This window comes from Stegostoma tigrinum, chromosome 14 (assembly GCF_030684315.1).
Source record: "Stegostoma tigrinum isolate sSteTig4 chromosome 14, sSteTig4.hap1, whole genome shotgun sequence".
Lineage (NCBI taxonomy): Eukaryota > Metazoa > Chordata > Chondrichthyes > Orectolobiformes > Stegostomatidae > Stegostoma > Stegostoma tigrinum.
In genome coordinates, this window is record NC_081367.1 from 6611581 (window position 1) to 6633910 (window position 22330).

A 22330-nucleotide genomic window follows, 5' to 3' on the forward strand; every position below is an offset into this window, starting at 1 on the left:
TATTAATTGGGGTCATCACACTTCGCTTTTTGGGACAGCATTGCACTTGTTACTCTTCAGTGTGAAGACCAGTTGCTGGGTTTTGCAAAAGTACTAACTGGAAGTTCTCATTGATCTTTTGCTAGTGATGGCGTTACACCTGGTGCTATTCTGAGTTGACCACAATCTGCATCTCTGAGCTCTCACATCTAACTGTCTTTTTTATTTCCTCTCCCTGTCTCTTACAGCATCCGTTCCTGAAGCTGGCCAAGCCTTTGTCTAGTTTGACACCGCTGATTCTGGCAGCCAAAGATGCAATGAAGAGTAATCGCTAGGGTCTCCTCCTCTTTGCCCCTCGACCTTTTTTTTTCTTCCCTTGCCCCAACCCCCTCCTCCCCTCCTAACCCGCCTCTCCACAAATTGGAATCAAGCATCATGGTCTGCGTTGATATGGCAGAGTAACTGCAGAATGCCACGTCGGGCAATTTCTTGTCCCTGTCACCGGCCAACCACGCAAGCAAGGTTGATGCTGCTTTTATATATTTTTCAAGAAAACGTGATTCATCTTCTCTCCCTCTACACTTCAGTACTTGAATAGCAGATCAAAAGACAAACTTGCTGCCCCTTCTGTGGAATCTGGACTCTTCCCTAGGATGCCGTTTCCTCTGCCAGTTGCTTGTCTCTTCTTATGGACGTTGTGTACTGTACTGGGTGAGCGGGGCTGTGGGATGTTTGCTTGATGCCTCTCTTTTTTTTGTATATTATGTAACTGTGGCAGATTGCGTTGTTAGAATTCAGGAGAGAAGTTGATGTAGCTGTCTTTTTTTTTAAAAAGAAATGTACTTTTTGTTGTTTGTACTAACAGTCTGGAGTTCTGACTGTTACTTGCAGTGGCAGGCTCTGGGATAACGAGACTGCAGCCTCATCCACATTTGTGATCAGTGTGATTTTTTTTGTTGTTAGCCTTTGAGTGAATTGCCTTGATGATTGGTGTGCTCCTTCAAAGGAGCAGTAAGAGCTTATTGATTATTTGATTTTTTAAATTACGGTGACTTAAATTGCCCAGCAGTGTTGCTAGATTCAGGATTCAGGCTTGTATTAAGACACACTCGACCCAATTCATGATAACGCTGTGATTTGTTTTGCAATGGGAACTTATCTGTAGGCTCCCTGTTTTTGTGTCGTAATCACAATAGTGCATTCCCATTCTCACTTAAATTGCATTGTTAACTGCTTCACTGAATCCCAAGTTTCCAATAAGGTTTCTCCTAATTAAAATGAGTTGTGTTTGGTGTGTGAACTGGCTTGTACATACTGAGTGGAGTTTTCAGGCAGTGTAACGAAAGAACAGTATTTTGATCAGGTAAGCAGGTGCTAATCAGAATGGCACAATCCCATGTCCTGCAGTACCTGAGAAACGTATTTATTTTCATCACAAAGTTTGTTAGCATGGATGTTAGAAAGTGCTGTCTACTTAGAATCACTGTGTCAATTCTTCATGTCTTTGTAGAGTGCATTCGCTGTGGATGAGTCAACAGGATCACCATACCTAATCTGTTTAGCATCTGATATCACCACCCCACGTTGGCTATACTCCAAGCATGGTCCACACTTCCACTTCGGTGCCCATACCTGAACCACTCTGCATTGCATCCAACCTTCACATGTAGGTTTGCAATGCACAGCTATCATTGCACTACACCCTAAGCCACACTGCAGTCACCACGTTACATGGTGTTTGTGCACAATGGCACAAAAATGAAGTGTAACGCGAGGGTACGTGTGGGTAGTAGATAGTTAGGCTCAGTGATAGTGTCCACTCAGTTGGGTTTGAGACTTGTGAACTTGGCCACAATAAGGTATTACCTCAGTTGGGGCAAGTGATAGGAGGTGTGCCTGTGACGTTTCTCTCCCACCTGAACTTGTGTAGCTGCTGCCTTTTCTACGTGCACTGCCGCAACCACAACAGTTCAATACATTGTAACAACTGCCAAATGTAAAGAACCCAACTCACTAATGGCTCCAAAGCAGCGTGACTGATGAATTCTGTGGCTTGTTACTACAGTATTAAAAGAAGAAAGTCTAACAAAAGGCTAAACATTTCTGAAAGTGCCTAACAGTAGAGTCTGATGCAATTGGGGATTTGAGGTTTTGGACTCTCTCTCTCTTTTTTTCTAATTAATACTAAAAATAAAATTTTTAGAAAAACATGCAATTTTTGGTGTTTGTTCATTTTTCATTGGTGAAAATGCAATATCATAGAAGCAAGCTCATATCCGGTAGCTTTATGGAACTATGTGATTGTGAAAGTCAGTGGACGTTATAGCTGTTTGACTTTAGCATAGCTTCTGATAGACTGGTGTACACGGATTCAAACATGAGATTGGTCCATGGGGAAACAAGAAAACCAAGACTGTCACAAGAATTGCATTCACAGTGAAGTTTTTTTTCATGTAAAACGTGCCTCAAGGCACTTTGCAAAAGTTCTGTGAACCAAACTTGACATCAAAGCACAATGTGTTTGGTAGGTGACCAAAGGCTTGGTCAAAGATCATAATTTTAAGTAGAATGGTGTAGGTTTAAGACATTCCAGATCTTGGAGCGTAGCCAATTGATGCCGCACCTGTCAGAACCATGGTGAAGAAAATCCGGAATTTGCAAGAGGCTAGAATTGAAGAAATGTAGGTCTTGCGCAAGTTCTGGGGTTGAAGAAGGTTGCAGAGATAGGAGGCCCTAAGACTGAAGTTCAAAATTAAGACACTGTAGGACAGCAATGTTTTAATACAGCAAGCAGAGGGGTGATGTTTAAAGCAGGTCAAGAGTGTAGGCAGTGATAATGGGAACTGCAGATGCTGGAGAATCCAAGATAATAAAATGTGAGGCTGGATGAACACAGCAGGCCCAGCAGCATCTCAGGAGCACTGCTGGGCCTGCTGTGTTCATCCAGCCTCACATTTTATTATCAAGAATGTAGGCAACAGGCTTTACGCTATGCAGATGTTAATAGAGGATACAGGATGGGTAACTGGTAAAAGGAGCATTAGAACAGTCAAGTCTAGGGGTAACAAAGGCAGGGGTGAGGGTTTCAACAGCAGATGAGCTGAAGTGGAGCTGGATACCTGGCATGGTCTCAAGCTGGAGGCCGAGATCAGAAGTTATGACACCGATTCGGAACAGTTTAGTTAGGCCTTTAGGATAGCAGAAAGAGAAATGGAATTGGTAACTGGAGGGTAAAGTTTGTGACGAAGATAGTTTTGGTCTGACAAAATTGGACACATACTGTCAATCCATGACAGGCAGTGAAATGCTCGAGAGGAGTGCTGTTGGGATTACTTTCTACACGTGTAGAAAACAACTCTGAGCACATAGGCTGCTGATGAGAAACGGGGGCGGGGTGTTAAGGATTGATCCTAAGAGGACTCTGGTGATCAATGTGGAACCAGAAATAGCAGCCGCTGCAAATGGTTCTCTGGCTGAGGATTTTAAACAGAGGGGAATGGAACTGGGTGAGTCTGCTTCCACCCAGCTACGTGACAAAGATGAGTATGGATGGAGTGAGAACTCATGTCAAAGTTGAGGACGACAAGCTTATTCAAAGCTGCAGCTGATCAACATTAGTGAATTTAAGGCTACTTCATGCTGTGGGGTGGATTGAAACTCGATGAGAGTGATTCCAAAAGAAATTGAAGTGGTGGAAGTAAATGCAAATTATTAGGACTGGGGCACAGTATGTGAGAGGAAATCATTAACCCTTTCAACCTAACTGACTCTGAAGTCACTCAGCACTGGGCAATAGTTCAACAGGTTTATTCGAAATCTGAGCTCTCTGAGCCTCACTGCCCCTTCAGTTGAAATGGTGAACTTCACCGGACGAAGGAGCAGCACTTCGAAAGCTTGTGATTTCAAATAAACCCGTTGGACGCTAACTTGGAGTCATGTGACTTCTTCTGACTTTTTCCGCCCCAGTCCTGCACCGGCACCTCCACGTCACGTCTAACTGAGGACTAGATGGGAAGTTAGGTGCTAAGATAGGATTAGAGCAGCAGGACGAGACGAACCGGGGAAATGAGGGAAGTGGCAGCTCTGGAAGCCTGGTTTGGTTGGCTAGGGGAAAAGGAACCAGTTGAATGATGGACTCGATCTTATTAACACAGGCATCAATAAACTACTTCACTGTTACCGGTGAGAATGGAGGGGGTAGTGAAGCGAGGGATTTAACTGGAAAGTTTGCAGTGAAAACGGGAGATCAGGATTCCTGGAACAGCAAGCAATTTTGGCAGAGATGAGCAAAACCATGTGGGAGAACTGCCACCATGGAACATAGTAGTTGTTCTTGAATAGTTGTTCTTGACCATGCAATTGCGGTGTACAAGTCAGACTTCGTCCTGCACAGAGCCAGAGGAACTATGGGTAGCAAGGTAATGCTATCAGACCCCATCCTTTGCAGTCTCTTATGCTCTGGTCCATTTGGTGTCTTCCCTTGAAAGTCCTCTTTGCGTGTATTCATCAGATGTGCTACTGCCTATTCTACAGCCACTGATGGAGCATGAGCCAGGAAGGCAAAAGACATCCCCTGCAATTTAAGATAGCAAATTGTGAAGCTGGATGAACACAGCAGGCCAAGCAGCATCTCAGGAGCGCAAAAGCTGATGTTTTGGGCCGAGACCCTTCATCAGAGAGGGGGATGGGGAGAGGGTTCTGGTATAAATAGGGAGAAAGGGAGAGGGGGACCGAAGATGGAGAGAAAAGAAGATAGGTGGAGAGACTATAGGTGGGGAGGTAGGGAGGGGATTGGTCAGTCCAGGGAAGACAGACAGGTCAAGGAGGTGGGTTGAGGTTAGTAGGTAGGAAATGGGGTGCGGCTTGAGGTGGGAGGAAGGGATGGATGAGAGGAAGAACAGGTTAGGGAAGTGGAGACAGGTTGGACTGGTTTTGGGATGCAGTGGGGGGAGGGGTCGAGCTGGGCTGGTTTTGGGATGCATTGGGGGGAGGGGAGATTTTGAAGCTTGTGAAGTCCACATTGATACCTTTGGGCTGCAGGGTTCCCAAGCAGAATATGAGTTGCTGTTCCTGCAACCTTCGGGTGGCATCATTGTGGCAGTGCAGGAGGCCCATGATGGACATGTCATCTAGAGAATGGGAGGGGGAGTTGAAATGGTTCGCGACTGGGAGGTGCAGTTGTTTGTTGCGAACTGAGCGGAGGTGTTCTGCAAAGCGGTCTCCAAGCCTCCGCTTGGTTTCCCCAATGTAGAGGAAGCCACACCAGGTACCATGGATACAGTATACCACATTGGCAGATTGGCAGGTGAACCTCTGCTTAATATGGAAAGTCATCTTGGGGCCTGGGATAGGGGTGAGGGAGGAGGTGTGGGGGCAAGTGTCGCACTTCCTGCGGTTGCAGGGGAAGGTGCCGGGTGTGGTGGGGTTGGAGGGGAATGTGGAGCGGACAAGGGAGTCACGGAGAGAGTGGTCTCTCCAGAAGGCAGACAAGGGTGGGGATGGAAAAATGTCTTGGGTGGTGGGGTCGGATTGTAGATGGCAGAAGTGTCGGAGGATGATGCGTTGTATCCGGAGGTTAGTGGGGTGGTGTGTGGATCCTCTTTGGGCGGTTGTGGCGGGGGCGGGGTGTGAGGGATGTGTTGTGGGAAATGCGGGAGACGCGGTCAAGGGCGTTCTACACCACTGCGGGGGAAAGTTGTGGTCCTTGAAGAACGTGGACATCTGGGGTGTCCGGGAGTGGAATGCCTCATTCTGGGAGTAGATGCGGCAGAGTCGGAGGAATTGGGAATAGGGAATGGAATTTTTGCAGGAGGGTGGGTGGGAGGAGGTGTATTCTAGGTAGCTGTGGGAGTCAGTGGGCTTGAAATGGACATCAGTTTCTAGCTGGTTACCTGAGATGGAGACTGAGAGGTCCAGGAAGGTGAGGGATGGGTCAGCTTTTGTGCTCCTGAGATGCTGCTTGGCCTGCTGTGTTCATCCAGCTTCACACTTTGTTATCTTGGATTCTCCAGTATCTGCATTTCCCATTATCACTGATACAATTCCCCTGCAATTTACATGTTTTGAGCATTACAACAGATGGCCAGTAGGAAATGACGCAAAAGTAGCTTACGAAAGCTGAACAGGTCTGTCTTACACCCACGTTCAGCCAAACGTGTTGCATAGCCCCAAGCCTGACTGGTAGTTCCTGTCCGGGTTACCCACTGATTCAAGTCTAATGAGGAGGAGGAATGGGCTGGTAGTTATTGTGGGGAATAGCTTGTTAATTGGAATATTGTCAATGATATTGAGTGTAAAAATAATCCTACCTCCTGACACTGTTAAATTGTGAATAGCGTGTTGAATACCTTCGGGAAAAACCCTGATGGAGAGTGACTGCTGTGTTTCAGTGATCTGGTATTAACATTTTAAGAGGGCGGATTTGAAGCCTGGGCTGGAGAAAGGGTTAGAAACTGCTCTGAGCCTGTATCCTTATTGTTTGACCACCACCCCCCTCCCCCACCCACGGTCCATTTAACAACTCTATTCCTGCCCCTTTCACCACTCCCAATTTTCACTGTGGGGTCACAACAGAAAAAAAAACTTGGGAACCACTATTTTTAAGGACCAGAGGCATTGCCTGCATTTACTTGCTTTTTCTTGACATTCTTGACCTACTGCAGTCACACATTGACCAAAATTTTAAGATTCCTTTCAAATGCCAGACCTTTTACCTCTGGAAGTATAAACTTCTAGTGCGATAAGCCCTTTTACTATTTAAGAGCAGATTCCTCATCCTGTCCTGACAGACATTACATAGTTCTGTTCAAAATGCTGCAAATATACAGTAAGTTTAGCAGCATCTGCGGTGAAAGAAAGAGTTGGTGTTTCAGCTCGCTAACCTTTCATTGGAATTACACAGTGCCCTAAGACTTCCCAACCACACAGGGCATTCGGCCAAAGAATTGAACTGACATTAGCGACTATCAGCATGGTAGGCTCATAATCAGATATTTGGACCACCAGGACCAGTGAAGGAATATTGGACTTTGTTGTCACGTTGTAAGAGTAGGCTGTTGTTCTAGATGAGAGAATTCAGTGTTAATATGCTCAGAATTACACCAGACTTGTCATTGTTCTGTGTCCGTGGGGTTTTTAACCGAGTGTCTGTTGTGCCCAGAGGGAAACACACACAAGAACATAGAACATTACAGCACAGTACAGGCCCTTCGGCCCTCGATGTTGACCTGTGAAGCCACTCTGAAGCCCATCTAACCCGTACTATTCCATTATCAGCCATATGTTTATCCAACAACCATTTAAATGCCCTTAAAGTTGTCGAGTCTACTACTGTTGCAGGCAGGGCATTCCATGCCCTTACTACTCTCTGAGTAAAGAACCTACCTCTGACATCTGTCCAAGATCTATCACCCCTCAATTTAAAGCTATGTGCCCTCGTGCTAGCCATCACCATCCGAGGAAAAAGGCTCTCACAGTCCACCCAATCTAATCCTCTGATCATCTTGTATGTCTCGATTAAGTCACCTCTTAAACTTCTTCTCTCTAACGAGTAAGAGCATGAAATGGCTGTTGGTAAGTCCAAGCTGCCCAAAATGATGAGTACAGGATTAACACAGTCTTTCCCTGTCCATCATTACCTTCTCTTAGAATGAGTAACTCTGAATTAGAACCTTTCCTTTTTCTGATGATACACTGGACAGTCAGTTTTCTGGGTGACTGCAATTTACTTTCTGAAGATTTACTTGAAGTTATGGGTTGGTAGTTTATGTTGTGGATGTAAAATGGAAGGATGGAGTGCCTTGTGACTACTGGAACCCAGTCTGAGACAAATCATTTCAGAACGTACAGGCTAGACAACATCAGAATGGACATCCCGAAGAGATAGTTAGTTATTGCCCATCTTGGGAACCAAAGATTAATAATGCCATTTCCTTGTGGATCATCAAACTCTAAGGCAAACAAGGTTGTTTTGAAATATCATCAAGAGAAAGAATAGTCTGTCCTCTGCTTTTAGTGTCTAGTGCTACAGATGAAAAAATGCTAAATAAATTAATTCAGTACATGATTAAAGTATACAGTCAATGGCTCAGTAGTGAGCATATGTAACCGTACGATGCATTAGCCATTGGACAGAAAGATAAATAAAGCCAGTTATTTAAGGAGGTTAGGAACAGTGAAGTTTGGAAGTCTTGTTTGATAGAAATGCATTTGGAGTAAAGAAGTATTATTTACATGAATACATTCTATACATAAAATATATCTTTAATAAACAATTTTCCCTACAAAAGAGTGCAGTTTGTGTGTTTTGTAGAGGGGCTTACAAGACAGAATTCCAAGTCAAAAACCACTGATTCAAATTGATTGAATCCCCAATCCTGATAGACGCTAAATTCCGTTCCATACTCTCCACGAACAAGTGTCTTGTGCTTACTTGTTGCAAGTTATGGAAAGATGTTGACTGCTCACATTATGCAGAGCTCAGCAGAGACAAATCACGACGAATCTATTTATAGATAAGTATCTTCCAGTTCCTAATTTGGACATCACCATTCTGTGGAGGCTCCAAGTGACCTGATGGCACTTGCCACATTCCTGGGGTCACTTGCAGTTGCAAATTTCAACCAGTAGATAGCACTTCAGTATCAACAATGCGGTTTGGGAAACACGCAGCCCTCGTGTTCTGGGTAATACCGTGGAAGGTTCAATTGTCAATTTTAATAAAGTGTAAAAGGCCAATAATAAATGTGCAGCATGAGTATGTAATTGCTAAATAAAATGAGATATTGATGGTTATGAGTCTGTGTAACTTCATCAGAAGAAGAAGGAGGGTCAGATAGTGCTTTATTTTTCATTTACTCGGGATGTTGGTAAGTTGCCCTGGAGGAGGTGCTGTAGGAGCTGCTAGCTGGAGCACTGCGGTTCATATGCTGTAGGGTCACCCACTGCAGGTAGGGAGGAAGTGCCAGGATTTTGTCCCAGCAACAAGAGACCGCGATAACGTTCCAAATCGGGGATAGTGTACGATGAGGATAAAGAAACCGAGGGATCTCAGGGCGCACAGATTAGTAACAGCGTGGCCAAGGGTATGGTGTATAAAAGATGACCCATGCTGTGCGGTTCATTTCTAGTTTGTCCCCGAGTTTGACAGGCGCCTTCCAATACTGTGTCCCCAGCACTTCCCACTGGTGACTAGTTCGTTGTGAACTGATCTACGCTTTTGCTGCGCATTATTTTATCTGGACGGTGCAATGGTGTGGCAGCTCATGGACCATCTGTTGTTGAGCTCTGCCCTTGTACGCAGCGAAAACAAACCTGGTGTAGTTGCAACAAGCGGAAGGTCACACACTAGGCAGGTATTTGTTACAGGACTCCAGCCAGGAGCGGCTGCAACTTCCCTGAAGGACAGCACCATGCAGGGCAGTCATTCCGTTTCAGTTACGTTGTGAGTTTTTTTGTGTTGTTCCAAAATGTTATGACAGAGATCTCGACCGCGGATGTATGGGGGGCAAAAAACCGGCAGGAAAAATTTATGACCCTAAAACATGTCTGCCTTTCATTTTCTTTTTGATTGCTTAAAATAGAGGATTATCATTCTGCCCTATAGCTAATATTACATATATGCAGTACCTAGTCATTGGCTGTATACTTTAATCGTCATCGAATCCCTGCAGTGTGGAAACAGGCGCTTTGGCCCAACAAGTCCACACAGACCCTCAGAGCACCCCACCCAGACCCCAGACCCCTATAACCCAAACTAAACTACACATCCCTGAACACTAGAGGCAATTTAGCATGGCCAATCCACCTAGTCTGCACATCTTTGGACTGTGGAAGGAAACCTGAGCACCTGAAGGAAACCCACACAGACACGGGGAGAATGTGCAAACTCCATACGGTCACCTGAGGGTGGGAGTTGAACCTGGACCCCCAGTGCTGTGAGGCAGCAGTGCTAACCAATCAGCCACTGTGCTCGCCCATGAGGTGAGTGCTCTACCATTTGAGCTAATTGACCACTCACTACTGAATTAATTTATATAGCATTTATCATCTGTAACTCTAGACTCTAAAAGGAGAGGACAAACTATTCCTTCTCTTGATTTTTCAAAACCACTTTGTTTGCCTTAGAGTTTGATGATCCACAAGAAAACGTCATTATTTATCCTTGATTCCTAAGATGGGCAGTATACTAACTACCTCTCCGGAATGTCCATGCTGATGTTGTTTAGCCTTTACGTTCTGAAATGATTTGTCTCAGACTTGGTTCCAGTAGTCACAAGGAAAGCTTTTCACCTTGCACGCATCAGGACGCTTATAAAGAAATGCCAAATCTCCAGGGGAGCAATAATTTATACTACATGAGAAATGGTAACTGATTGGTTGGCAAGTCAACTCTATTCACAATGTAGCCGTGGGGAATGCACCAGGGAGCCAACTTGTCGCCAATGTGTTTGTTTAATAAGAAAAAGGCACAATACTGTAGACATCTCCCTTCCTTCAGAAGACAGGTGCCTATGTACCGACATTACGTGGTTCTGAAGCAGCATAAGTGAGTCACGTTGTGACCCTGAGAAATAATTTTTAATCAGTCATTGATGTAATTCATAATATCGTTTGTTTTATTAGCTGTGGAAGCATTGGAGATGAGATATAGGTTGCTTCACTGATAATGACCAACCAATCAGGTAATGATGAAACTGCTGGAAAGTGGAACACAGAACGTTACAGCGCAGTACAGGCCCTTCAGCCCTGGATATTGTGCTGACCTATGGAACCAAACTGAAGCCCAACTAACCTACACTATTCCATTATCATCCATATGTTTACCCATTGACCATTTAAGTGCCCTTAAATGCTTGCTTTCTGATTGGCTGCGTACCATGATGTAACATAAAGACTAGTGTCACCAAGCGCCCAATGATGAGACAGTGTAGTTGAAAGTAAGTGCCAATAAGAAGAACCTCCAGGGAGATGCCCAAACAGAATTGATGACTTGAATTTCTCAAGGGAAGGAATTGAGAAGCAAAGTTTTATGAAAACTTGTATTGGACCATAGTCAGACCACACTCTGAGTGACTCTCAAAAGGCTATGCGGCACTGGATAAGGATTACATCAGAACTGAGATGATACATTTCATTGGGAAAACTGAATAAATGAGAACTCTGCTCTCGAAGGGAGACAGATTTTTGAAGTCTATAAAAGGATCTGGTAGGATAGATATGAAGAAAATGCTTCCACAGCGGTTAAAATGAGGTTCCATAAAAATGACAGCCATTGATAATTCAAAAGGGAAGTCAGAAGGAATTTGTGTGTCTGTGTTTGTGGAGAATCTGGAACTTGGCCACTAGAGGGTGTGGTGGAGGTGAATAACACAAATCTATCTCAGAGATAGTAGGAACTGCAGATGCTCGAGAATCTGAGATAACAAGGTGTAGAGCTGGATGAACACAGCAGGCCAAGCAGCATCCGAAGGGCAGGAAGGCTGACATTTTGGTTTGGGACCCTTCTTCAGAAATGGGGGAGGGTAAGGGGGTTCTGAAATAAATAGGGAGAGAGAGGGAGGCGGATCGAAGATGGATAGAGGAGAAGATGGGTAAGGAGGAGACAGACAGGTCAAAGAGGTGGGGATGGAGCCAGTAGCGGTGAGTGTAGGTGGGGAGGTAGGGAGGGGATAGGTCAGCCCAGGGAGGACAGACAGGATGAGGTTAGTAGGTAGGAAATGGGGGTGGGGCTTGTGGTGGGAGGAGGGGATAGGTGAGAGGAAGAACAGGTTAGGAAGACAGGGTTGAGCTGGGCTGGTTTTGAGACTTGGTCCCCACTGCCTAAACTGAAACTGGTCACAGCAAGATTACTTATCCAGTGGGAGGAGATGTTGACTGTGTGATTGCCGTTAGAGTCAGGGATCGCATTCTCTACACTTGTCACTTACAGCCTGTTCCTTCTTTCAATTTCACAGAAAGGATTGCAAAAGAGTTTTAAAAACAGCTAGAACACACTACCAGATAGTGCATTCGAGTCAGATTGTTCAGTTAAGATGTTGATAAGCTTCTTGTGACGCTGTTCCCCACAGACTGTGCACAATAAAGAATGCACCACCTTGTGTCTGTGATTAATATTCTATTCCCATTTCTTCATTCTTTGATTCTGAAAAGTCGGGAATAATACCAAGTGTCAGACATCTGAAAGTGGTCTAGCTTTCAAAACAGGTGATAAGATGTGATGCAGTGCTGTGTCAGCATAAAAAAGAGCCACCATCATTGTAAGGAGGATTAATTCTACTTAAGTTGAACAAAAAAACCCACTGCCAAAATGTGCCAAACTATCTTGCTCATTATTTGTAAACCAGTCAAAAGAAGACAAGTTAGGTTGACGGACAGCAGCGAATCCAGTCGCAGCTATTGCCCTAAGGGACTGGTGGGAAATCAAACAGCTGAAGGTTTAATATTAAATCTCATCTTGTCAACTGTGTTTATTCACCAGGTGAAGAAATGTTAATGCCAGAGATGGGAGGCACTCTGTCCAGATCATAGAATGTTACGGTAACATCTCTGGGCTATGCAGGTTCATCCAGGGCAGGTGACCCGCTAACCACACGGATGGTTCTCTGGCCAACCCCATCAGCAGCAAATATGGGTGATAGAGGGAGCAGTGCAGTACGAGTGGAGGACACAGACAGGAGAGCTTAAGGGACGCACCCGTTTGGGGACAAGGCAAATGGTTATGCTGGGGAATGAGGGTTTTAGCTGTCTCTGCTGGGGAGGAGGTGTGGTGTTTGGAGGATGAGAGTTAGTTTGTTTTATTTGGGGAAGGTTGGGGATGGTGACTGAGTTTCGGCAGATATGAGGAACATAGTACACTCCTTGTACACTCATGACTGTGTGGCCAAGTTTCGCCTGAACTCCATCTACAAGTTTGCCGACGGCACCGCCGAATACCAAACAATGATGAGATAGAGCACAGAGAGGAGATCGAATGCTTGGTGTCATGGTACAAAGATAACAATCTGTCCCTCAATGTCACCAAAACTAAAGAGCTGAGCATTGACTTCAGGAAACAAAGGGGAGGGCACGCCCCTATCTACAGCTGAGGTGGAGATGGTCAGGGGTGTCACTCCATCACCAACTGTCTGGCCTGGACCATCCATATCAATGCAATGGTCAAGAAGGTCCAACAACCTCCTCTTAGGAGGCTAAGGAAATTCAGCATGTCCATAAGGACCGTCACTGACTTTTTGCAGATGCACCATAGAAAGCATTCTATCCAGGTGCGTCATAGCTTTGGTACGGTAACTGCTCTGGTCGAGACCGTAAGAAACTGCAGGAAGTTGCAGATACATCCCAGACCATTACGAAAGCCAACCTTCCATCTATTGACTCCATCTACACTTCTGGTTGCTGCAGAAAGGCAGCAAACGTCATCAGATGCCCCGGTTATAATCTCTTCCAACCTCTTCTGTCAGGCTGAAGATACTAAAACTTAAACACACAAACCAATGGATTCAAGATTCTTCCCCGCTGTCGTTAGCATCAATGAATGGACCACTCAAATTTCAAATCTCATGTGCTTTTGTGCACCTTCTTTGCAGTCATAACTGTGTAACCCTGGCTCTGTGCAGTCATCAGATAATCTTGTATGCTATGCTAAACTTGTGTTGCAGGCAAAACAAAACTTTTCTCTGTATTTACATGCGACAATAATAAATCAAATCAAATCAAATCATCTCAATGGCAGCAAGAGCACAGCCCAAGGCAACTGTGCAGGAGGAAGAGGGATGGGACTGAGCCCCCTACCCCATCCTGCTCCACAAAGCAGGCTTGGAAGGTTGTAAAACTCAGGCTTAACTGCAAGTGACGTGCGTGTGAATTCCATTGAGGCCAGCCCACAGCGAGGTGGACCAAGGTTAGTGTTAGTGAAACTGAGCTCCTTCGCTCAGGCCTGGTCCTCACCCCGTTCACACCTCCTCCATGGACACCCCCTCAGGAAAGTCTTCCCCCAATCTCTCTGCCCCTCCACCCCTCCCCACACCTCCTCCTTTAAGACAGTCCTCAAACATTACGTCTGCTAGAGTCACCTGCGTCATGTCTCTTTAAAGAAAAGCAGAAAATGTTCCTCAGCATAGACAGAATCAGAGTTGAGATTTCAGGTCATCAAAACCTGGAAAGTTTGGAGCAAGTACAAAGACATGGAAAGAGAGAGAGAAGGAAGTAAACTGATGGTCAGAGACAATGTGGAAGACTAGAAAACATTAAAGGACAAAAAAGGATGACTGCAAGGAGATGGTGAAGGAACAGATAAAGAAAAGAATCTGGACAAGCCGTGATTGTCAATCGCAGGATCATTAATTGTCTAGAATGAAAATGCAGCAGCATTTTGAGTTATTCAATGCCATTGTGGATCCAGGAGGTTGCAGACTTGTGAGCTTCGCTTGAACAGTTCAGCAAACTAAGGACCAGAGTTGGAGAGAATCAAAGTAACAAATGACTGAAGGTTTAATGTCGTGTATAGAGTGACCAGAGGTGTTCTACAATACAGCAGTCCCACGCCCACACTGTCTGCTCTGTCTTGCCTCCTGCACCCTGCTAACTTGAGATGTTATAACTCTGTTTCTGACCCTCTCGGAGGCCGTCTGACCTGCTTTTAAATTTCACACTTTTCCAACAGAAGTTTGCTTTGTATCATCTTGTGTGGAATTTCTTTCCCGTGCGACTGCCTCGGGATATTTAAATGCAGCTTTATTCATGTAATTTATTTCTGCACCGCTGCACACCTGCCTCCTCCAGAAAGCAGTAACGTACAGTCATCCTGAATCCCTTCTCCCTTTCTCAGTCCCCGAGCATTGTGCTTAATGTTGCTCTGTTAATACCCTGGATGATATTCCAATTCAAAAGTTGGTCCATGGAAGGACATGTTCAAAAATGTACTTGGGGCAGATGATCTACTCTGGGAAGCAGCAAGTTTTTTAAAGAATTACCTCAAATTATTTTTAATCAACTGTTTGGATATATTATGACACACTTAAGGGCATGTGGTTCTTGAACCCAGGTCTTCTGCTCTTTCTCAAAGGATGAATTTCCAGTTGAGTGTTGGATTTTATTCACTGCTGGTGTAAGCACTGGTTGATCATTGACCAGCTTTTGCCTGGTTCTGCTTTGAACACGTGTACTTATTTGTCATGTCCTTGAGTTTATGTTGAATGTACACTTTGCTGTTTGAAAAAAAAGTGACAAGGTGTTTGGAGCCACAGGGAGCCAGGTCTTGAGTAAAACCATGGCTGGACTCAATGTCTCCTTCGGGTACTTCTTTGCTGTGGTGGCTTTCTGCGAGGTGGTCAGGAGGACTTCTAAAAAGATTCTGTCACTTTGGATCTACTCCAACATCATGGCTGAGTTTCTGGCCTGCTTGCAGCTGGCTTCCTGCTGGTTTGAGCTCAGGATGCTGGTGGTCCTCGGGCCCTGGGGGGGTGGCTTTGGGATGGATGTGGTTATAACCCTGCTGTTCCTCCTCGCTTCCGTGCACGAGGCTACGTGTGATGGAGCTGAGGCCAACCCCCTGGTCACAGCACAGGAATTTCTCCGCTCCAGCAATCCTGCGGTGGCCAGCACTGTAAAGATCTTGGCTCAGTTTGCAGGGACGCAGTTAGCCAACACAGCGGTGAAAAGGTACTGGTCCTGGGAGCTGACGGATTTGCACCTTATTCAGAACATGATGGCGAATGAGTGCAGCTCAGCGATCCAGACATCAATCAGCCAAGGGGCCTTTGTCGAAGCTTGTTGTGCCTGCCTTTTCCACCTGGTGCTGATGAAGGTTGAGGGAGCCGCTCTCAGATACAGGATCCTGTCTAAAGCTTTGACCATCACTGCTCTGGTGCATGTCGGTGGGTCTCCCCTCCACAATTCATTGTGAGAGTTTCTGAAAACTGCCTTCCGTCTGCCTCTTCGTAGGAGGCTGGGGGGTGGGAAGGGATATTTCTGGGAAGGTGGAAAGATGGATTGTGTTGCTGTATGGCTGATCACGGTGATATTGACCTGAAATAACTATCATGCTGTCATCAATCCTGCGAGGGTTGTGGGGGTGGGAGGAGTAGTGGGACAAGTGAGCGAGATCTAGGAGGACTGGCGTGGGAGATGGCTCGTTTTTGTTTCAAGGGGATTATAGGAGAGTAGGCAGAAGAAATTGAACCAGCAGATGTCGATGGTGCAGTAGGACTTGGTGTGGCAGGAGGGGAGGTGGAATGGTGATAACGCAGACAAGTGATAGCGACAGAAATGTCAACCTGATGGGCTAGAAATGGGCCTGACATTGATACCTTGTCTACTCCCTGCCGTCTCCAGCTTCACTCTCACTGCTTTGAGGCAGGAGATTTTCTCATCAACCCACTTAGGGTGAATTCATAAGGGGTCTAACATAGACGGTTTTAATCAGCCTTTTCAGCTGCGGTGCAGAATTGTTGCAATAATATGAGGAAAATGAAACTCGACACAGTCCCTGGTTGCCAGTTGTGCCAGTGATAAAACATGGCATAAGGTGGCATGTCATTGTGTTGCATCTGAAATAGGTGGGGAAGCTGATGGACAGTGTGATCCGCAGTAACCACTTTGGCTGTGGCTGTCTTCGGCTTGAAGCAGTTCAGTTTAGAACCAATGAGCCTATGTCTGAGTTTCAGACTCTGAAATGGAGGGTGTGAAGGCACTTCGGGGCATTTTGTTCCAAGACGCAGCCACACTCTGAGGACAGGCAGTTGTGACTGTCACAGTATGGGGATGTACAAGTTAGCACCGGAGGAGTTACAGACCGTACAATTTTCTGACAGATTTGAGGTTCTTGTAACTTGTGGGATTGGAAACTGGGAGTGTGAGCAAAACGACCATGTTACGGGGAGAAATTTGGGGGAGTCTGATGCGGGGGTCGGGTGGGGAGAGGCCAATGTAATTGTGAAGGTAACTACTGTTTTCACTCGAGGCCAGAAATCCTGAGCACTCTTGCCCTTCCAGTGCCAGGGTTAAGGACAACTTCTTAAGGCTTGTGAGAAATTAGGATTGAGGGGAGAAGGATCCACATGAAAATGAGCAACACTGTGGGTAGGACTTAGTAGGAACTTCCACTCAGGGAATATGAGCAGCTAGGTGCGTATTTAAAAAGCAGGACTAGAGAGGAATAATCTCTGGATTACTACCTGAACCATGAGTGAATTGGCATGGGGTAAATAAGATCAGAGTTGAATGCACAGGTTGCAAAGAAGAAATGGGGTCCAATATGAAGGGCAATGGTACCTGTACTGAGGAAGGAGGGAGCTGCTCTTGGTGTGACATTCATATGAATTGCACTGGGATCAAAGTCCTGGTGAGTCATTTAATTAGGCTTGGAGAGGGGGGTTTTTAAATTAAATAGTGGGGTAGGCTAGTGCTGGCGAAATCATTCATGTGAGCAAGGATTTGGAAAGTTGAAGAGAAAGGATAAAGAATGGTGCAGGATAGCCACAGTGACCACGGTAATCAGAGCGTACAGACAGACGTAAGAATGCACAAGCAAACAGCGGGGATAAAATGGTAAAAGCAACATGGAATAAAAGGCTCAGTGTCTGCAGAAGATGTGATAACCATTACGGGATCATGGCTGTCTAGGGATAAGAACTGGGTCTTGAATATTTGATTAGATTTCACGTTTTGGTAGAACTGGAAGAAGGGAAAAAGAAGTGGGCGCCTTGGTTTAAAGAATGAGTTTAGTTTTGGGAAGTGATCTTAATTTGGAGGATCAAAATGTAAAAATCAGTTCAGGGTGGGATAAGAAGTCACGAAGGAATAGGTCACGATTGGGATGGATTTATAAGCCCTGATAGAGGCTACACTATACAACAAAGTATACTTTGCTCTGCCAAGAAAGGAGCTGCAATGGCGATGAGATTTTAATTATCTTAGTTTTGACAAATCAAATTGTTTACAGTAGGCTGGAGGATGAATTCATACCGTATTGAATACAGTTTCTCAGAACAATTCATTTGAGAAACAAGCAAGGAGTGGGTCACTTCAGATCTGGTAGTATGCAATAAGACAGGATTAATTAATGACCTTATCACAAAGGATTCTCCAGGTAAGAATGATGAAGAATGGTAGACTTTCACATTCAGTATGAGGGGTGACAAATGTGGATCTGACATTAATATCTTGAACTTAAAGGAGGGTAATTACAAGGCAAGTGTATGAAGACAGGGCTGGCTGAAGAAAACTGGGAAAATAGCCTGCAGGTGAAAAAAACAGTAGCAGACATTCGAGAAGATGGAGTCACGGAGTTGTACAGCATGGAAACAGACCCTTCAGTCCAACTCATCTGCTCCGACCAGATATCCTAAATGAATCCAGTCCCATTTGCCTGCATTTGGCCCGTATCCCACTGAACCCTTCCTAGTCTTGTATCCACCGAAATGCCTTTTAAATATTGCAATTGTGCTCACCTCCACCACCTCCTCTCGTGGCTCACGCTTTCTTCGGGTGTTAGTGAGAGAGGGAGTATCAGAACAGAATTTACAAGTAAAAGGTCAAAGGGTCACAACAGTGATGAGGATGTATTAAACAAACCCAAGATGCTGTTAAATCTTTCATCAGTTAGAAGGTATTAATTGATTAATATGTATATGTAAATTGCAAATTCCTTTCAAGTCACAGTCCTGAGAGAACTAAAGAAGAAGTGACATTTTAGGTCAGACAAATGCAATACAGGGTTGCCAAGCAGAGGCCAGTAGCCAAGATCCGTATCCATGAGGATGGCATCAACTGGGATCTTGGGTTCATGTCACACTACAGGTGAACCCACCAGACTATATACTGTCATGCTTACACACACCTCACACACTCTTGCTCACTCACACGCGCACACATCACACATACTCTCTCCCTGTCGCACACGCATGCATGCACACACACACTCTCTCTCTCCCCCATCACACATGTGTGCGCATACACAAACACACACACATACACACACACATTCTCACTCACACACACACTCTCTCTCCTTCACACACACACACTCTCCCCCTTCTCAGACCCCACATACACACACACAATCACTCTCTCTCACACGCACGTGCATGCACACACAAACACACACACATACACACACAAACACATACTCACACACACTTACACACACTATCTCTCCCTCACACACACTTTCTCTCTCTCTCCCTCACACACTCTCCCCCTACTGACATGCACCCCCCTACATACATATACACACACACACACACACTCTGATCCCCCCCGCCTCACTTACACACACCCACTCTCTTTCTCCCCTCCCACACACACACACATGAATCTATGGAATGAATTTGGATTTGCAGATACACTTTATTTTGTTCAAAAAGCACACCATTTATAGATAGTCAATGTGGGATTTTATAAATTCCCACTTCAGAAACAAAACCAGTCTCACTTGAAACTAAAACACAGGTTCTAAACAAGATCTCACAACTAACATGCATTTGTCTGACCTAAAATGTCACCTCTTCTTTGCACTGATAAAACCTTTAGTTCTCTCAGGACAGTGACTTGAAAGGAATTCAGTGATTTACATATACATATTAATCGATTGAACCTTTCAAACTGTTTAAAGATTTAACAGCATCTTAGGCTTGTTTAGTACATCCTCATCAGTGTGACCCTTTGACCTTTTACTTGTAAATTCTGTGTCTGATACTACCTCCCTCACTAACACCTGAAGGAGGAGCGAGGCTCCGAAAGCTTGTGTTTTCAAATAAATCTGTTGGACTATAACCTGGCATCGTGTGATTTCTAACCTTGTCCACCCCAGTCCAACACCAGCACCTCCGCATCATGATTGGCGACGTTAGCCATGCCCTATGACAGACTCTGAGAGGGAGTTGGATTTATTGCTTTGTGATCTGTTACTTTGACTTTCCCCTGCAGCTGGCCCATACACGACAGCTCTGTTTAACCCAGCACTTGCATTCTCAGCCACGTTCCACTGTTCTGGAAATACACTGTCAGAATACATGCTGGTCTACTGGCTCAGTCCATTCATTGGTGAGTACCAGCAATCCTCTTTCTCATTCATGAAGGCTAAGAGTCCAAATTTTAGTGCTCTGCGCATCAATGCTATTCTCTCAATGGCTAATCGAACTGAACTGTTGATATTTGTAAGGACAATTTAATATAATGCATCATTTACATGCCTGCTTTGCATTGATGGTGTTTCAGACATATGTGCAACAGTAGCTGCATTGTTTTATCTCTGAGATTATGCACTTATCCTATTAATGTTTCTGTAACGGAATTACTGCTATATAGCCAACACTTCAGACTACTACCATATGTCATCTTATAATATGTGCTTTAGTCACGTTATTTGCAATACCAGAGAAACAATAAGGAGCAAAACCAAAAAGTAGTCAATAACTGGTGGTTAAAATGGAAAAGAGAGCCAGTGAACAAATATGTTTCTGAACCTTCACAAAAAGTAAGCTCCAACTGAGTAATAATCCCTGCAGAGGCACCTTTAGAAATGTAGCTCTTAGCCTTACTGCTGGCTACAATAGACTGAGCCACACTCACCAAGTTGATCTTTGCCATGAGCTGTATTTACTGATCCCAGTTAGAATATTGGGAATTACAAGAGGCCTCAGTGACACTGGCTAGGAACGGGAGATCAGTCTGGGTTCACAGTTCTGATCACCATCCAGTAACGCCACGTTTCCGCGTGGGTGAACAGCTGGATCAGAGGGGTGGCCTCAGGTTATGTTTTGGAATTGCCCAGCACCATCAGGAGTGGGGGAAAATAGTAGCAGAAAAGAGGAAGAATTTACTTAGATTCCAAGTGATTCTTGTGGGTTAGATGGGGAACACAAACTGATTAGTGGGAGATCCTTGTTCACAACGAAGAGCAACTTTGCGATAACAGGTTAAATTGTTACACTTCCAGTGGATAATGGATAGGTCAAGTCATCATAGACAAGTGATCTGCTTGACAGGTTCTTGTGATGATTTATAAGGCTGACAACTCCCAAATGCAATCATGAAACTGTGGTTCACTCATACTCCACTGGATCTGACTCTACCCGGGCTCCTCTGTTACAGCAACAATTTTGGCCATCTTTTTGTTCAATGGAAACATCCCTCGGCTTTTCTGCAAAAATCTCCTCTACACGCAACGGACAAAGTACAAAATTCCCAAAGGAAATTCAGCACGGGATCGGGAAGAGAACAAGTCGGTCAGCAGTCAAGGAAAGGAGGGTCTTGGAAGAGGAGCTCAAAGATGAACCTCCAGATCAGGAAAACACGTGAGACCTGAGGTTTGATATGAGAAGTCTGTTTGCAAACCATGTGTTTTATTTAGTGGAGTGATGCACTGCCCGGAAAGATGGTGAAACTGGGTCTGTTATTAATTTTCCAAAGGAAATTGGTCATATATGCCGATAAGAATTACAACAGACACTAGACAATAGGTGCTGGAGTAGGCCATTCGGCCCTTCAAGCCAGCATCACCATTCATTATGATCATGGCTGATCATCCACAATCAATATCCTGTTCCTGCCTTATCCCCATAACCCTTGCATGCAGTTGGGAAAAAAAAGTCGGGTACGGTGCCAGTTGGGTAGCTCATTCAAATTTCCACCACAAAGAGTTGAATGACCTTTGTCTTCACTCTAAGATTCTGTGATTCCAACATCAGAATTTTAAGGGAGTGGCATGTGTTTAAAAGTCCCCACTGCGGCTTATTTCAGTGCTGAGTGTCTCAACTTGTGTACAACGTAATTATATTTGAGTCAACTCCTTTAGACCCTGTTTGCCTGTTAGAGAAAAGTAACTGGAAGGATTTGTATGGTGTAATGTGCTGGTAGCTGTGTCTCAGTTTCTCCCACTAGTGTTACTCTGATTGTCTCACATCACTGACAATAACCACTGCAGTTGGTACACATGAATGCCAAAACAGACATTTGAGTTAAGAATAAAAGTATTCCAGAATGATTTTTTGTTGACATTATTTACCAGACTGCTTTTAAAGGGATCCAGGGTTGGTTTATGTCTGTAGCTTACTCTTGTAGGCTGAATGGTCTCCATCTTCATGAAGTCTTTCTACACTCATGGAATAAGGTAGACTAGGGAAAGCTCACTTTTTTGTGGAAAGTAATTTAGTCTTTGGTGATCTGTGGGCCAGATTCAAACCTTCATGGAACGATTAGAGTGCAGAAGGAGGCCATTTGGCCCATCATGTCTGCATGGGCTCTCCTAATGAGCAATTCACTTAGGTTAGTCATCCTGCCTTCTTCCTGTAATTTTGTGCATTCTTCCTTTTCAGGTAACAATCTTCCTGCTTTTTGCACGTCTTGTTGAACC

General features: G+C 44.8%; 2 protein-coding genes across 3 annotated transcripts in view; both read left to right on the forward strand.

The window, feature by feature from the left end:
* The window catches only part of LOC125457670 (serine/threonine-protein kinase PAK 2-like), an 80382-nt gene extending 78193 nt beyond the window's left edge, over positions 1-2189 (forward strand). For both annotated transcript variants that reach the window (XM_048542217.2, XM_048542219.2), the window contains exon 15: positions 228-2189. In XM_048542217.2, coding sequence (XP_048398174.1) covers positions 228-314 — 87 coding nt within the window. In that variant the 3' untranslated portion in view covers positions 315-2189. The remainder of the gene's footprint in view (positions 1-227) is intronic.
* A 13042-nt stretch (positions 2190-15231) lies between these two features.
* aqp12 (aquaporin 12) lies at positions 15232-21922 on the forward strand. Its single transcript, XM_048542632.1, has 3 exons — positions 15232-15851; positions 19903-20019; positions 21070-21922. The coding sequence occupies exons 1-3, from the start codon at positions 15245-15247 to the stop codon at positions 21249-21251; spliced, it is 906 nt and encodes a 301-aa protein (XP_048398589.1). The 5' UTR covers positions 15232-15244; the 3' UTR covers positions 21252-21922.
* The last annotated feature ends 408 nt before the right edge of the window (positions 21923-22330 follow it).

What these genes read in the sequence shown, in the direction of transcription:
- aqp12 (XM_048542632.1), top strand. Translation starts at nt 15,245, where the DNA reads ATGGCTGGACTCAATGTCTCCTTCGGGTACTTCTTTGCTGTGGTGGCT. An exon ending in CACTGCTCTGGTGCATGTCG is followed by an intron (nt 15,852 to 19,902) that starts GTGGGTCTCCCC and finishes TTTCCCCTGCAG; the next exon opens with CTGGCCCATACACGACAGCT. An exon ending in CTGGCTCAGTCCATTCATTG is followed by an intron (nt 20,020 to 21,069) that starts GTGAGTACCAGC and finishes CCTCTGTTACAG; the next exon opens with CAACAATTTTGGCCATCTTT.